The following is a 15,803-nucleotide window of genomic DNA, read 5'->3' on the forward strand; positions in this document are numbered from 1 at the left end:
GGAAATTAAGCACCACATTCCAGGCTGCAGCAACTTTTCTTGTTTATCAAAAACAGAGGATGACTGTGACCCATTTTGTGATGCCAAAGGTTCTCTTCTGCTGTATAACCGCTTTCTCGCCACCCTCTGGTAGAACTACTGCTACAGGGCAGAAGGGCTGCACAAAATCACATATGTATACAGTGAAGAAAATAAGTATTTGATCCCCTTTTGATTTTGAATGTTTGCCCACTCACAAAGAAATGATCAGTCTAAAAATCAAATGGTAGGTGTATTGTAACACGTGAGAGACAGTGTTACAATTTCTCTGCATAGAAATACAAAGCAGCATGTTTCCATAGTAAAACACAGACAGCACATAATGTAAACCAGCACAGTGAACCCCTTCCTGCCCAGTGTCATTAGGACAGTGCCAGTGCTTTTTATTAGCACTGATCACTCTATTAGTGTCATCGGGATGTCAGATGCAGTTAGTTCCCACCCAATGTCAGAATGCCTACCGCAGTCCCGCTATAAGTCGCTGATAGCCGCCATTACTAGTATACAAAAAAATAAAAATTCCAGTATATAAACTGCAATTAATTTACATGTATTGGGATTTTTTTTTTTTTTTTAGCAAAGACATGCAGCAGAAAACATTTTGTCCTAAATTTATGAAGAAATTAGATTTTTAAATTTTTTAACTGGATATGTTTTATAGAAAAAAAGTAAAAAAATAAAAACTGCAAGGGTGATCAAAGACCACCGAAAGAAAGCCCTATTTGTGGGAAAAAAAGGACATAAATGTCATTTATGTATAGCATTGCATGACCACGCAATTGTCAGTTAAAGTCATGCAGCGCTAGATCGTAAAAAAAAAAAGCCTGGTCAGAAAGGGGGGGGGGGGGGGGGTAAATCGTCTGAAGGGCAAGTGGTTAAACAAGAAAACTTGCTTCAACCCAAAGTTCACCGAGCCAGACCACCACCAGGGGATTACACTGGAGCCTATGATGAGCCACTCACCTATAGAAAATAAAGTTCTTCTTATGGAGCTTGAAATTTTATTGATGTCTGTCACCGTAATGGAGGTCAGTTTCTGTCTCAGTTACAAGACAGAGTGTGAAAAAATATTTGCAAAATGAGGGGAGATTCCACCTTGCGCTCCTGCACAGTGACAGTTGTAATGTATGGTTTTTTTTCCAGTGACATCTGGTGCAAAGACAGGATTACAGAACTATAGGAAAATTAAGAATAGAAGTAGGTCTGCAAGACAGTGAAAAAGGAGAAGAATGTATAGGATGTGGAGCTGAAGGTGCAAGTAATGGGAGAGAGGTGATGAAGTGAGGGTCTGCAAGTATAATGTAAGGAAAGGGATGGTTAATTCAGAAATGGTTGTTCAAAATCATATGCGTGAGAAGGGGTTGCTGATAGCAAAGAGAAACAGTGGTAGGTGACAAGCAGAGGTGCCTACAGCAATCCAGTATTACAGACAGCTTTGTCCAGCAAAAATCCCAGTAGGTGGTCTGGATATAACTTAACCGTTTCAATACCGTGCAATTTTACACCTTCCTGCCCAGGCCATTTTTCAGGTTTCAGCGCTCTCACACTTTGAATGACAATTGCGCGGTCATACAACACTGTACCCAAACTAAAATTTTATCATTTTCTTCACACAACTAGAGCTTTCTTTTGGTGGTATTTAATTACCGCTGGGGTTTTTATTTTTTGCTAAATTAACAAAAAAAGACCAACTTTTCTGTTATAAAAGTTTACAAATAAATAATTGTTCTTCATAAATTTAGGCCGAGATGTATTCTACTACATGTCTTTGGTGAAAATAACCCAAATTAGGATGTATTTTTTAGTTTGTAGGAAAGTTATAGAGTTCACAAACTATGGTATAGATCTGAATATTGATCAATCCTGAAGTACTGACAGCCAATCTAATTTCTTGAGGTCCAAGAATGTCAGAATAGTACAGATATCCCCAAATGACCCCTTTTTGCAGAGTAGACAGTCCAACGTACTTCATAAGAGGCATGGCGAGTTTTTTGAAGTTGTATTTTTAAGTCATGAAAAAATTAAAAAAATAATTTTCACTATTTTTTTTTTTACATACTGTCACCAGTGCAGTACAGCGTCATCATATAACTGGCATGGCGGTGAACAGGGACACTGACTGGTGACAGTATGAAAAAAAAAAAATATATATATATATATTTTTTTTATTTTTTTATTATATTTAATTTTTTATTACATTTTTATTATTTTTTTTAAGATTTGTTTTTCATATTTTACTATGACCAAAGTAGTACAATGTTACCATAGTAACATTGTACTACTCTGGGGAAGTGATCAGTATTTTTTTTTTATTTTTATTTTTTTTTACACAATTTGCTTATAGCAAAGAATTACTTTGCTATAAGCAAGCATTTACCTGAATGAAATCGATTCATTCAGCTTTTTTTTTTTTTTTTTTTTTTTTTTTTGTGCTTAGCTGTGATTTGGTCACAGCTAATCACATGACATGTGCATGTGATTAGCTGTGACCATTCACAGCTAAGCACTAGTATACAAGGGATGGCATCATGAATGAAGCCATCCATTGTATACAACTGTCATGTGACCTGCTGTGATTGGTCACAGCAGGTCACATGGTACCAGCAACGGGAGCCGGTACTCGGATCTGTCATCGGCCGTGTCCGAGGTGCACGGCTGGTGACAGATTGCACTGCTGCGCCGCTCTGCATTAGCGCAAACGGCGCATGTGCGGGAGCACGCCAAATGGCGTGCACCCGGAATGGAGAGACACTTCTGAAGCCGCCAAACGGCCATTGGCCAGGCGGCTAATGGTTAAGGAATGCAGCCCAGCTAGACACTTTATTAGGAACAGTAGTGCACTGGAAAGACAGTGGTCCTTACCCGTGATGCATCTCCTTCCTGTTTAATCATATCCATCCCAGGTAGTTGGTTTGGAAATAGACTGCCTCCTCGCAGAGTCGGGTCATTAACCTGGGAAGCCAAAAGACCAGTTTTAAAATACCTGATTTCTTACTGGTATGCCACAGAAAAGTAATGGGGCTGTGTCTGTGTTGGGCTAGTAAACAATGACTAGTGGCACAGACCCTAGCCTCAATATTCCTCTAAAGTTCACTGCCTGCCCATCTGATGCAGCAATCAGTGCCAGAGGAAGTCAATGTGCTCCAACCTATACAGTCCAGGCAGTTGAAAGAGCCATTTTCTTCATAAAAGGTACACATACATAGTTGAAGTCTGACCACATGAAAGCTGCTAACCGCAGGCCTGCTTCGTTTTTTATAACAGACAGTTATCTTTGCACAAATGTAAAGCCATGTTTAAGATTACAACACAAACTGATGTGTGTGAAGAGCAGCAATCTAAAGCAACCAATCAGAATACAGCTTTATCTGGAATGACTACAGTAATTTACTAAAGGAGCAGGGATTGGATGACTGAAGTCAGCACTGCTTTACCTTATTCACTAAAGTAAGTGAACATTAACTTTGTAAAACTGAAAATTTACTAAGTGAACAGCAAGAACGACGTTACTGCACTTTGCTATATCCTATTAGGTTTTCTCAAAAGCCAGATTAGCTCAGTACTAATATGACTACTGTGTAAAAGTCAACTTAAAGAAGAAATTACATAATACTAACTAGCTTTAATATGTCCTCTCATCACCCCCCTACTGCTACCTATGCTGACAAACCTGTGTAAAAAATGTATATATTTTAAAGTGGAGCTCCACCCAAAAGGGGAAGTTCTGCTTCAAGCCTTAGTCCTCTGCTCCCCGTTAAGGATTGGCAACTTTGGGGAGTGGGGGGGGGGGCGGGTATCTGAATTTGACAGGTACCCGCTCCCACTTCTGCTGCGATCGCCTAAGGCGCCGGGGAGAGAAGACTGCCAGTGAAACCAGCCGTGGTGAGGACGCTGCCGGACCGATGAACAGGTAAGTGTCTATATTTTAAAAGTCAGCAGCTACATTTTTTTCTGCTGCTGACTTTTTTTTTCTTCTTTTTATTCAACTGGAACACCGCTTTAATTGTAGCCTGCTCCGGTCCCGAGATCCCATTTTAGTCAGCAGCAGCTGCAGGGAACAGGACAGAGCGCCTGACAATGGCTGGAAATTCAAGGAAGGGAGATGCCACTCATAGGCTCCCATGATCTTCGCCCTTGTTGATTGACACAAGGGGGCCGGATCATGTGACTGAACCGGAGTAGGCTGAAAAGAAGCAAGTACACACAATTTTTTCTTTACACAGGTTATTCAGTATAGGGATAGGGGATTTTTGTAAGGCTAGTTAGTGTAAAGGCACCATAGATGGATTTAAATTTGGACAATTCAGCATGGACTAGATGAATTTCAATACTTGTATAAGCAGGCTGGTTGTACACAAGTCAATCTAATGGGTTTTTCCTGAGTAATCAGTGCCGCTGGCTATAGCTGGAAGTACTGATCAGTGTATTTTGACAGTGTATTACCTTCCATCAGAATGCAATAGCACCGCAGGAGTGATTCCCTCTTCCACACTGAGTGTGCAGATGGGGAACTGGGTCATTCTTTGTGTTTAACCTGCTGGTTGAATGAAAAAAAAAAAAAAAAAAAGAATAATGTATGGCCTTTTTAGGCAGGAATCCTACTGTAAGTTTGTTTTACATTATTTAAAACTTTGTTAATTTACCTGTAGACTTAAGCTGGCCATACATTATACAATTATCTGGAGATTTTTGGTTTAGATTTACCAAAAACCATGTAATAGGAGGACAAACCTAAACAACACTTTCAGTTGTATCCAATCAGGCAGGCCCTTGCACTACACAGTTGAAGGTAAATCTAAAGGAAATTGGGCAGAAAAGCGGAAGATAATTGTATAATGTATGGCCAGCCTTACATGGCAGTCTGATTGTCATACACGATCTGTATATCTTACACAGGAAGGAAGAAAGGCTCTCATTGGAGAAGAGCTATTGTACTGGAGTAAGGCAGGGCTCTCAGGTTTAAAGATCATATCACGTGACTAACACAGATATAAAAAGTCAGTAAAGTGTATTACAACTACCTGTACTGTGTGTGCAGTTCTTCCTTATCAGCTATAAACCAGATTTGAACATGGTCTGTCCTAACAAAGGGTTAAACATAACAGCTAAAAAGGTAAGAAAATGTATACATTGGACTTTTTTTTTTTTTTTTAGGTATGCTGTGTGAATGGGAACACAAACATAGTGAGGTTTTCTCAAATTTGCATTCAAAACTTTAAATCTTTAAGACAGGAATGACTCTGATGTTTGGGCAAGTATGGTTGATTGTTCTAAAAGCACCCATTAAGCCTACTATTAAAAAATATAGTGCTTGTCATCTTACAAAGAAATGGAAAGCCCTACATCTTAAACTCATGTGATGTTTCCATTACACTAATGTGTCCATACCAACATTAGACTATACTGAGCAAAATAAAAAATATTCAATAATACATTGAGACAACACGGGAAAAGTGATGAGAGGTTCACCTGCTCTGGACCCATAGAGGACAGTCCTGATGTAGGCACGGAGGTCACTGAGGTCATGTTGATCTGCCCAGTCATCTGGTTCATGGTGTTCATATTACTCGTATTGGGTGCCATAGACACATTGATATTCATGTTGTTGTTGAACATGCCAGTGCCAGCTTGTTGCGCAAAGTGTGGAGGCGATGGTTGTGAAAACATGCTGAAAAACAAGATGGTTTTATTAGATCAAGCATTTTAATAACCCATTCAAACACAGTTATTATAGTGCTGCACTGGTCACCTGGTTAAGATATTAGTTGTTTAGTGTATATACATCTGTATGTCTCACAGAGATGGAACACAGGTAGCAACCACTAACAAGGCTCATGGGCCCTTTTCAGGGAGAGTCTAAACGTATTTATCTGTTCACTAAAGGAAACACTGATAGGGCACTTTTATTGGCTAGAAGTGGTCTGATGCTCGTGTTTGTCGAGGGCATTTCTGTAAATGGTAGGTTTTACTGATAATCGGAGGGGCATTTGTGAACATTCCACATCAAGAGCAGCTTTGCTATAACTCTAACTCACCAATATTTGTAGTATAACCTATGTCAGGTTTTATTGCTCCTTGAAGTTCCAACTGGGGGTACTTCACGTCACTTCCTGTCCCAGACATGAGAGGAAGTGAAAGGTAAACCCACCATTGCCAGCTGTGGCTGCAACAAGTGTCCCCCATAGGAGGATTTCCACACGCCTCCCATTTTGATGTCAACCATGACATTTTGGGCTTCCTCTCACAAACTGTCACTATGACAAAAGGCGAGGGCAAACATGAGCAAAAAAAAAATCTGTCAAAATACCAAAATCTTCCCACACAATCAACGAACAAAAAAAAAAATCTGTATGAAGTTTCACTTTAACTCATTTACGTAAAGAGAACAAATTCTGCAGTACATTAACATGGCCATAGATGCGTATATTTTGGCACAAAAATTCTAAGGAAAAGAATGTTCTAATAAAGTTCATTCAAATTTCTAAACATTATTGGGCCAAATCTATGTTCATTTTTGTCGACAGCGATGACAAATTTAGAAGAAGATAGAAATTTGTTAATTTGAGAAAAAAAATTCTAACAGAGAAGCAAATGCAACAGGATCCAAAGGGCTGCACACTTGAAAACTACATCCACTTTATTGGTAATCTTTAGAACGTCTTATATGGCAACAGTGGATACCATTGGAGCAAGGAAAAGGTCAGCGTGTTTCGCGCTGCTAGTGCTTATTCGTGACTACAGTGTATGTGGTTTTTGTTCGTCCATCATTCTAAAATCAAGTGATAAAAGCAAACAATATTTTGAATGTTCTGAGAATTTTTCCATACAAATTTTTATAAGACTTCCAAAGAATTTTAGTTTTAAATTCAATCCATCTAAGGCCAGCTTTACAGTACTGCCCAAGCCCATCAAGAAGCTTGCAATGTAATTTCCCTACCACCATACAAGCATGAAAACCACTGGACAAGATAAGATGGAAGCTGTGCAAGGAAAGCAGTGCCAAGAAAACAACCCTCACAAATCCCAAACAGACCATGATCCCACTGGGACATAGATATGGCATAACAAAGTGTCAGATCTCACCATTAAAGCCAGCTGTAGATGGATGGAACTTCAGCTGGTCCAGCAGGGACTGGCCTAGATTCAATCCATCTATGGGCATGCTGGTTCCATCCATGGTGGAAGGAAAGAGAACTGCATAATCTAGGTTGCTTAAAGTGGAACGGCACTGCATCTGAGCACCACAAACCAAAAATGCTATTTAATTCATTGTTGATATTCAAAGCAAACTCCCACATCTATCCATGCTTTATTTTACTGAAAAATCATTTTGAGAAACACCTCCTAGCAATTCTGATCGTGGCCATCTTCAGTAAGGTATTTTAATATGTGCATTGCTGCGCCTCCCTGAGTGTCAACAAAAACCTCCCAATTTACATGCAAGACTATAAAAATATTCATTAGTGAAAGTGCTTGTGATTTCAAAGTGCATATTGAGTGAATTTGTAATTGCACTTTGAAATCACAAGCACTTTCACGAATGAATACTTTTCTTTAGTCTTGCATGTACATTGAGAGGTTTTTGTTGACACTCAGGGAGGCACATATTAAAATACTGATTTTCTGATGGGAACACTTTTTGTTGTGAGCAGCCACCTATATTAAGAAAAAATAGAATAAGCACATAGGTTTGGTGGCACAGGATTAACATACACATTTTCTAGGTTCCACATTCACTAAGGGAAGATGATTCATGTAGCATTTACTTCCTGGAATCCATCTGCCCATAGCTCAGGCATTGGCTAAGCTGAGAACCTTCCCATCCTGAAGACTCCTGGGATGTATGACATAATTTGCTTTGGCATAGAAACCAGGAAGTAACTGAAGAAATGTAAAAAAAAAGTTTTAACAAGTAAATATGATATACTTTCCTATTTACTAATGCTAAAAGCATAAGGATTAAAAATAGTCAATGTTGATTGAGAGAGTGAAGTTCCACTTTAAGATTCTCCTAAATTCTCCTTATTAAGAGAGGAACATATAATGTAGTATTATACATCATACGAGCTCAAGAACAGCCTGGTGACATTTTCCATGAGTAAAGCTGTGGTGAAGCCCATGTTGCATAATAAAGTGACTTGGGAGAAACAAAACAAGTATATATTTCAAAGTGAGTCAGTACAGCTGGAAATAGGAGGTACATCATATACAATCTGAAGTCACAGTGAGTGACACTAAAAAGGTAAACAGCATACCCAGGACTATACCATGTACATCATGAAAATTATTTACGGCAAATAGGAACAATAAATTAACATCTGGAGAAAACAGCAGCATCATAAGTCCTCGTTGTCATCCAAATCACAGGTTGAAGTGGAATTTAGCCATTTATCCCATATTTTGTGATATTTAGCGGGGCATCATCTATGTGTGTAAATAACTTTATGTGGTAGCGTACTATTTATTGCAGCCACCCAGTTTTGTACGATTGGCGGTGAAGCACGGAGCCAAGTTCTGGCAATTAACATTCTGGCCATAAAGAGAGTTTCTTGCAGGAAAATACTATGAAATGTATCGCTCTCCAAGTCAGGAAATAAGCACAGTAAACACTGCTTAGGGCATAGGGTAAGAGGGGAGAACATTTTATCATGTAAAAACCTGATGACCTCAACCCAGTACCCCTGAATAACAGAGCAGGACCAAACGAGGTGGTAAAAGGTGGCATTGGCAGCCCCACATCTATGACAAAGTGGACTATATTGTGGCCGGTATCTAGATAAACGGACAGGTTTAAGGCACTTCTTAAACAAAATATATTATATCTAAAAATCACTCCCCCAGTGTGTAAACCATTGGACTTGCGATCTGACTTTTCTGTTTAGAGTTAGTTTCACGAAAAATATCTAATTTCACATACAAAGGTTTGCATGCATGCCTGACAAAACAACTTTTACACATGTGGTAATTATAGGCAGCAATGTATTACCTGTTCCCACTATTATTTGACTGTGTCCATCCATTCATGTCTGCTGACTGGTAGGCAGGGGTAGCCTGTGACTGCTGCATCATGGGACTTTGTGTATGAGCCATTCTGGGTGACATGATTGGACTTTGAGGGGTTGTTGCCCCAGTGAATCCAGGGTCTGACTGTTGACTCATTCCTAAAGGACATATTAATTTAGACATGGAACACACTTCAATAGGCATGCAATATATCACATAGGAGCTTATATTATTACATATATTTTAAAAAGCAACCACTAATAACAGCCACACGAAAACAAAGCTGGAAGCGCAGCAGAACCTGCAGGTAGAGAGGTGTATCAATGCAATTCCAGAGTGAAACTATCAGGAACTTGTTTCTGTAAAGAGCCAAAAGATTTTTGTAAATTTCCACTACACTTTAGCTCATTTTGATACTGCTGGTTACAGAATAACGCTTAAATAGTTTCAATCCCATTATACCAGCAGTAATACAATTGTTTAAAGTAGCAGGAAATTAATTTTTACTGACATCAACAAGAGATGTATAACTTTCTAAGTGTAGAGCCTATTCACACTAGCAGGCACACTTTGTATAAAGCATACCCACTGGGTGCGTTGTGAAGGACCAGTGCGAAATGTTGATACAACATGTTGCTTGGTTTACTTTTTCCCTCTTAATTTTATTAATGACATTTCATTGATCTTTATGCACTGAAATGTATTGTGATGTGGGCTAGTGCGTCCGAACATGCTGAGCTGCATAAAAATGTATCATGTCCTTATTTTCAGCACATGCTAACACAACACATTGCTGTGAACTAAACTAAAAATACATTATGTACCTCTGTCTGTAGTACTGTACATCTTCAATAAATGCAGCTGTTAAAAAAAAACTAATAAGACATAAATCAAATTGCCTTCCTTGTTTATGTGTTTGGACTGGCTGGGCAAGGCTGGCCAGAATGGCCCACACATATGATGTGAATAGGCCCTTAAGTCCAATGTGTTAATCTGAAGCCCACTCCAGCACTCAGGGTTTAGTCATCTTGAGTAAAAACATACTGCAAAACAGCTGCCCTTACCAAAGCTCTTCTGATTCAGTGACATTCATATTGAGGTGGACCTGTCATGCTACAGCAGATAAACTGCTATGAAGATGAAAGTTATTATTGAGGTTACATTTTCTGTGTAAATTGAAGGCATTTACTACAAGAGTGACAGGACCACTTAAATCGATATAACTGCTGTATCTTCTGCATGAAAATGTACTGCTCAGATTCAGTAGGAAAAGATCAGCTCACATAGGGACATAGTCTGCATTGATACACCTTCCACTGTGGAGAAATTTTAAAGAGGCAGTTACAAAGCAGCAATAAGAGAGGTCATTGTTCAAAACCGAAATGGGCGAGTTTGAAATGACTGAATGTATTGCACATGTACAGAAACTCATACTATGGCAAACTTTCATAGCAAAATAATATGATCTCCTTCTTCCCAATGAACATGCCACCCCTTTGCTGGTAGCACATACAATACAATTTCATGGACTGAAGGACATAGTGCAAGAACCATTCATGCAAAGAAGTCAATATGGCCAACTACCAAAGACACTTGGCCTTTAGCAGCTGTGCAGCGAGTGCTTATGTGCGGCATTCCCATATTTGACTGATGGATCTAAAGCTGGATGGCTCAAATTTTATCCTTGGGTGGCCCTGCAAGCACCACCAAGTTTCACAAAAGTCTATGCAAACATCATCTGAGCTGGGTAGAAAAATGATGTGTCGAGTAGTGACCCCATCATCTCTGCTGTAGTCCCTGTTCAGCAGTGCTACTGCAACAAGAATTGACTACAATAGTAACAGTGCAGATTCCTCCATGTTGTTTAGCATGGATGGGCATATTGACCGATCTTTCTCTCGTTCAGCCTCCTGGCAGAATAATAGAAAATTGAGCTGTGTATGGCTAGCCTAAAACCTATTATTTCATCAGGAAAAATGATGTTAAGATAACATTTATTTTAGCTAATATACTCTACCTACTTCCTACTTTTAACTTATCAGCGGGGGGGGGGGGTTAATTCCTATCACTCATGTCCACTAAATATATCCTATATGACTTAATGGGGTAGATTTACTAAAACTGGTGCACTCAGAATCTTGTGCAGCTGTGCATGGTAACCAATCAGCTGCCATCTTCAGCTTGTTCAATTAAAGCTTTGACAATAAAACCTGGAAGCTGATTGGTTTCTATACAGAGCTGAACCAGATTTTGCACTCAGTTTTAGTAAGTAACCCCCAAAGAGTAGCTTTATTTTAAAGTCAAATAGTGCTTAGACTGTAAATGAGTGAATAAAAAAAAGTAGTAAAGGTAGATATTATACTTGCTTATTGCGCTGATAGTTTTATGGCGTTTTAGAATAGGCACATTTACAGTCTACTGCTGCCTTGTGTGCCTCCAAAAAATGGTTTCGTGGAAACATAGCATAGACAGGTAATGACAGGGTTATGCTGGGCACACAGATCGAAGTTCAGCAGGGACTGGCCAAATCTTAATGTTTGTGTAGCCCTCTCTGTTTGACAGAAGCCAAACTAATGATCGGCTTCTGTCAAACAGGACTGCTGGAAAACCTTCTTCAATCAGCAGCTAATCGGCTGCAGTGCTGATCAGTGTATTCTGACAGCAGGGAGGCCCCACTGTCAAGAATACAATGTCCTAGCAAGGGGAATTCCAGCATCCACATTGCTTGTGTGGACGCAGGAATCTGTTAGTGCTTTTTTCCATATTAGCCTGGTGGCTAAAATGAAGAAAAAAAAAAACGTGTACCCAGCTTTGTCTGACAAGTTCAACATTTAGCATATGAGAACTTTACTGCAGAAGACACTATACTCTCTCACAATCAAACTGCTTTACAAGAAGGAAAAAAATAAAATCTGTAAGTTTTCCTTCAATACTATGATATGCAAAGTCATGCCAAAAATGCCACTGGAATCTAACACTTGCCAAGAGCCACTCTTCCATTATATTTCAGTGGTTTAATAGAAAACCCCTGTGACTTGTATTTCAGTGGTTTAATAGAAAACCCCTGTAACTTGACAAGACTGGGAAACCCCGAAGATGTTATTGTGTGTTGCCTAATTACATCTTGCACACCACAACATTACAAATGAGAACAAAAATACTGTGCTACCAATGAGTGGCATATTCACACCAGCAAAGAAAGCACACAAGAACAGGCCAAGCCAGTACATGTATGTCACATACAAGAGCATGGATATGAGAGAACATGTGATCTAATGAAGAAACAGGAAGATTCTCCACACCAGAAACACAGCTATAGCAGAGTTAAGCACTTCAGCTAGTTTAGGGTTTATAGGCTTGGCAAATTCAGTGTACTGGCCCACTGTTTACAGGTTAAAACAAGTCAAGGAGATGTATTATGTCAGTCAATGGATGTTAATGACATGTTAGTAGTCACATGCAGTTATTACATCTTGGATTTTTTTTTTTTTTTTTTTATCAACCACATTGTACTTATAGGGATCAAGAGAACAATGAGATGTTTGGAATATTTTACTGGTGTTTTCACTCTTGTAAATGCAAAAACCTAAAGGTGCAAAAGCATCTACTGACAATGCAAAACTAAAGCAAACTGTCACGTGAGAAAAGCAAGATGCCACTGCAGGACTTTTTTTTTTTTAAATGCTAGTTGTCTGGGCTTTAACATTGATCTGCTGACTTCAATATTTAGAGTCATTACTTGGAAAATGTTTGCAGATCTGGGTAGTCAGAATTTCTGATTTGCAAACTAGTTATGGGTCAGTGACTCAAAGTACTAAAGCCACAAAGGCAGCAATACTAGCCAAAACAATTTCAGGAGCACATGAGATCAGGAATGCTAACCTCCGTTGTTCTTTCATGTAAGTTTACTTCACTGAACATTGGATCAATGTCTACAAAGTATACTGGTAAAACTTCAAACTAGCATCCAAACTCAAAGGCTAAGCTCACTTTTGGAACATGTTACAAGTTCCACTCATATATAGGGTGGAAGATGTAACATGTTCCAGCTCCTGCCTCCCCCCCCAAATTCCCCTGTGACAGAGGGAGGGGGTTGCTTCTCCCCACAGCCACTGTCACAATTTAAAAACAGCTCCGTCCACACGGACACATCAGTCATTCACAGTTTCCTGTGATAGTATGGCTACAAGTACCATCAGCCATTACGGCTGATGGCTTGTCCCTCTCAATGAACTGCAAGGGTGCTGGTGAGCACTCTCCTAGTCCACTGATTTTTCCTGCCATTCAGTAACTGCCTGCCCATCCAAGATTTGGACAGACAACTTACTGAGAGTCTGCAGGATCCAGGCATTGCACCTGTGCTCTGCAGGTGCAATGCCTTACAGACTGCAGTGTAATAAAATAATAAATGCACATTTTTTTTACCTGCAAAAAGATGTGTATTCATTATTTTTTCGTAAAAGGTGAACCTATCCTTTAAAACAAAGAAAATAAGAGCAGTCTGTTTCTGCCTACTCTTAGCTGTAACACATTGGATGCTCTTTTTCCTACAGACAGAGATAGTCTATTAATGGTTGCAAATGTAGTGTCATCTGCTGATGAAAGCTGGTAATGTGGTGCAACCCTAAAATATACTTACACAAACCTAGGCATGACTTAATACTCATTCATCATAAATATAATGTGGCTGTACATTTTTGGCACCAGCTGTGATAGCAATGTGAAAAGAGCAGTAGCTCCAAAATAGGACACAACCTTTTAATGCTATAATGGAGGTACGCAGCGAGACCGAAAACACACGACATATCTGATTGTCAGAGAGGACCCTAAACTTATGATCCTACATACCTCCACTCCAAATAACAGCTCCATGGAGTCCATGTCATTTAAAAAGTACTTTTAAAGTCATTACATGGACTTATAGGGCATTTTGAGTTATGAAAACTCACTTTTTTTAAATTAAAAACTACCACAAGTGATTTGTTATACAAAAGTTCTGATCTTGAGAGAAGCCTCCTACCAACAGCTAACGTTTTCAAAGTAATTCTATAACAGGATTCTGGTGTTAGCCTTATAACCCGAAATGGAATATAAAAGAAATCAGCTGAACCTAAGGGGTAAATACAATGTGAAAGAACCATATGCTAAAGTGCCACTTATTCAGGATTCCTGAATCATAGCAGAACTGTATTAACCAGATACTGCCACTCAAGTCAGACAACTTAATTTTAGTTAAAACATCTCAAGTTGAATTGTCGTTTCAAAAGGTGCCCTACTTGATATTGAAAATTCTAGGGATCTAGTGGGTATGACAATTCCCTATTCATGTCTGCCGTTACACTGTCATCTGCAACTTACTTATCACTGTATTTTTTGGTTAAAAAAAATAGGTTACCAGAAGCATAGATGGTGTTCAAAATATTATCAAATGTGGTGTTCTCTCACTAACCTGATGTTAACACTGCAGACAGAGAAATGAGAAGGGTGCCATTACAAGCTTTGAATCTTAAGGAGACCCTGTCATCAACTTGTATATTTGGAAATGGAAGGGGACAGCTGTGATTCATTTGATATTCAAAAAAATCCCACAGAGTTCCACTGGGCACTGTAATCTAGGAATCTCTACACAAGTAAGGATTTTACAGGTAAATAACATGCATTAAAAATGTTGAATGCTCATGTAAACCAACATGAAGATTTTTGTTCAAATGAATGATCTGGCAAAAGGCCTCAGGTTAAGTATGAATTCTCTTTTATTTTATCTACCCTACTAGTACAGCAACTACATCTATATTTTCATATGTTGTGGGGCAACACTGGTAAATAGTTTAATTTAGAAGATGAAAAAAGTCTTGCATATACAAGAGTGAAAAACTTTCAAGTACTAATCGGCATAGACTGGTTTGTTGTTTGCCACCCAGTCACTTCCAAGAACTCGTCAAGCCTATGAAGACTGCTGACACCCCATTGGTAGAGTGGGGGTGGACTGCAATGTACTGCTTTGCAATAGGTTGCAGGCCTAGCGGCATTAAAGAGGTTAAAGCAAGACCTGCACTTAAAAGTGGAAGTTGGTACCTGAGCTGGCAAACTGGAAGGCATTGTGCTGAATTTGGGGATTCATGACAGGGCCATACTGTCCTCCCATACTCCCCATGATCCCTTGGTTAGCCAGATTCATCTGGGAGCCATGCAAAGAGCTGTGAGAGAGCGACTGTGACCCAGGGCTGGGGGGCACTGGGGAGAAAGGGCTGGTGAAAGGTGGTGGGGATGGAATTCCAGTACCGTAGTTTGAAGGGAAGGGGAACTGCTGTGCATTGGCTTGCGGAATCCTTGGGCTGCTTATTGATCCTGGCATGGCAGGAGAAGCCACCATATTCGGTGGCATGGGCAGTCCAGGTCCTCTCATCATCATGGCTCTGTGTTGCACTTGTTGTTGTTGCTGCTGTTGCTGCTGCAGTTGTCTTTGCCGTAAATGCTGACTCAAGATTTCCCTCTGCCTTTGAGCCAACATTTGTGCATTGATAGGTCCCTGTGAACAAACAAATTTAGCAAATATACTATTAAGAAATGCAACACATTAATGCGAGATGAGCTACTGAGCAGTGCACAGCATAATACAGATAGATAAAAAAGTATTCACTACTCTTTGGGGATATCTGGTATCACAACTTTTACATTTTGTAAAAATTATAAAACTCTTCCTCTATAACTGCTTTCTACACAGATAATATAACTTATTGTCACAGCTCAGGATAAACATT

At 39.4% G+C, this 15,803-nt stretch overlaps 1 protein-coding gene across 2 annotated transcripts in view; it reads right to left on the bottom strand.

Annotated features, from left to right (window-relative positions):
- NCOA2 (nuclear receptor coactivator 2) overlaps nt 1-15,803 on the bottom strand; it is a 132,080-nt gene that overhangs the window by 16,303 nt on the left and 99,974 nt on the right. The window contains exons 17-20 of one of the 2 annotated variants that reach the window (XM_089654288.1): nt 15,325-15,571; nt 9,026-9,200; nt 5,509-5,707; nt 2,902-2,991 (exon numbers count right to left, since the gene is read on the bottom strand). In XM_089654288.1, coding sequence (XP_089510414.1) covers nt 2,902-2,991; nt 5,509-5,707; nt 9,026-9,200; nt 15,325-15,571 — 711 coding nt within the window. Of the gene's footprint in view, nt 1-2,901; nt 2,992-5,508; nt 5,708-9,025; nt 9,201-15,117; nt 15,572-15,803 lie in introns of both variants that reach the window. The other variant, XM_089654287.1, reaches the window with a different exon arrangement.

Source organism: Staurois parvus, unplaced genomic scaffold, assembly GCF_062004578.1.
Source record: "Staurois parvus isolate SC_StPar_1 unplaced genomic scaffold, SC_StPar_1.0 ptg000748l, whole genome shotgun sequence".
In the NCBI taxonomy this organism is placed as follows: Eukaryota; Metazoa; Chordata; class Amphibia; order Anura; family Ranidae; genus Staurois; species Staurois parvus.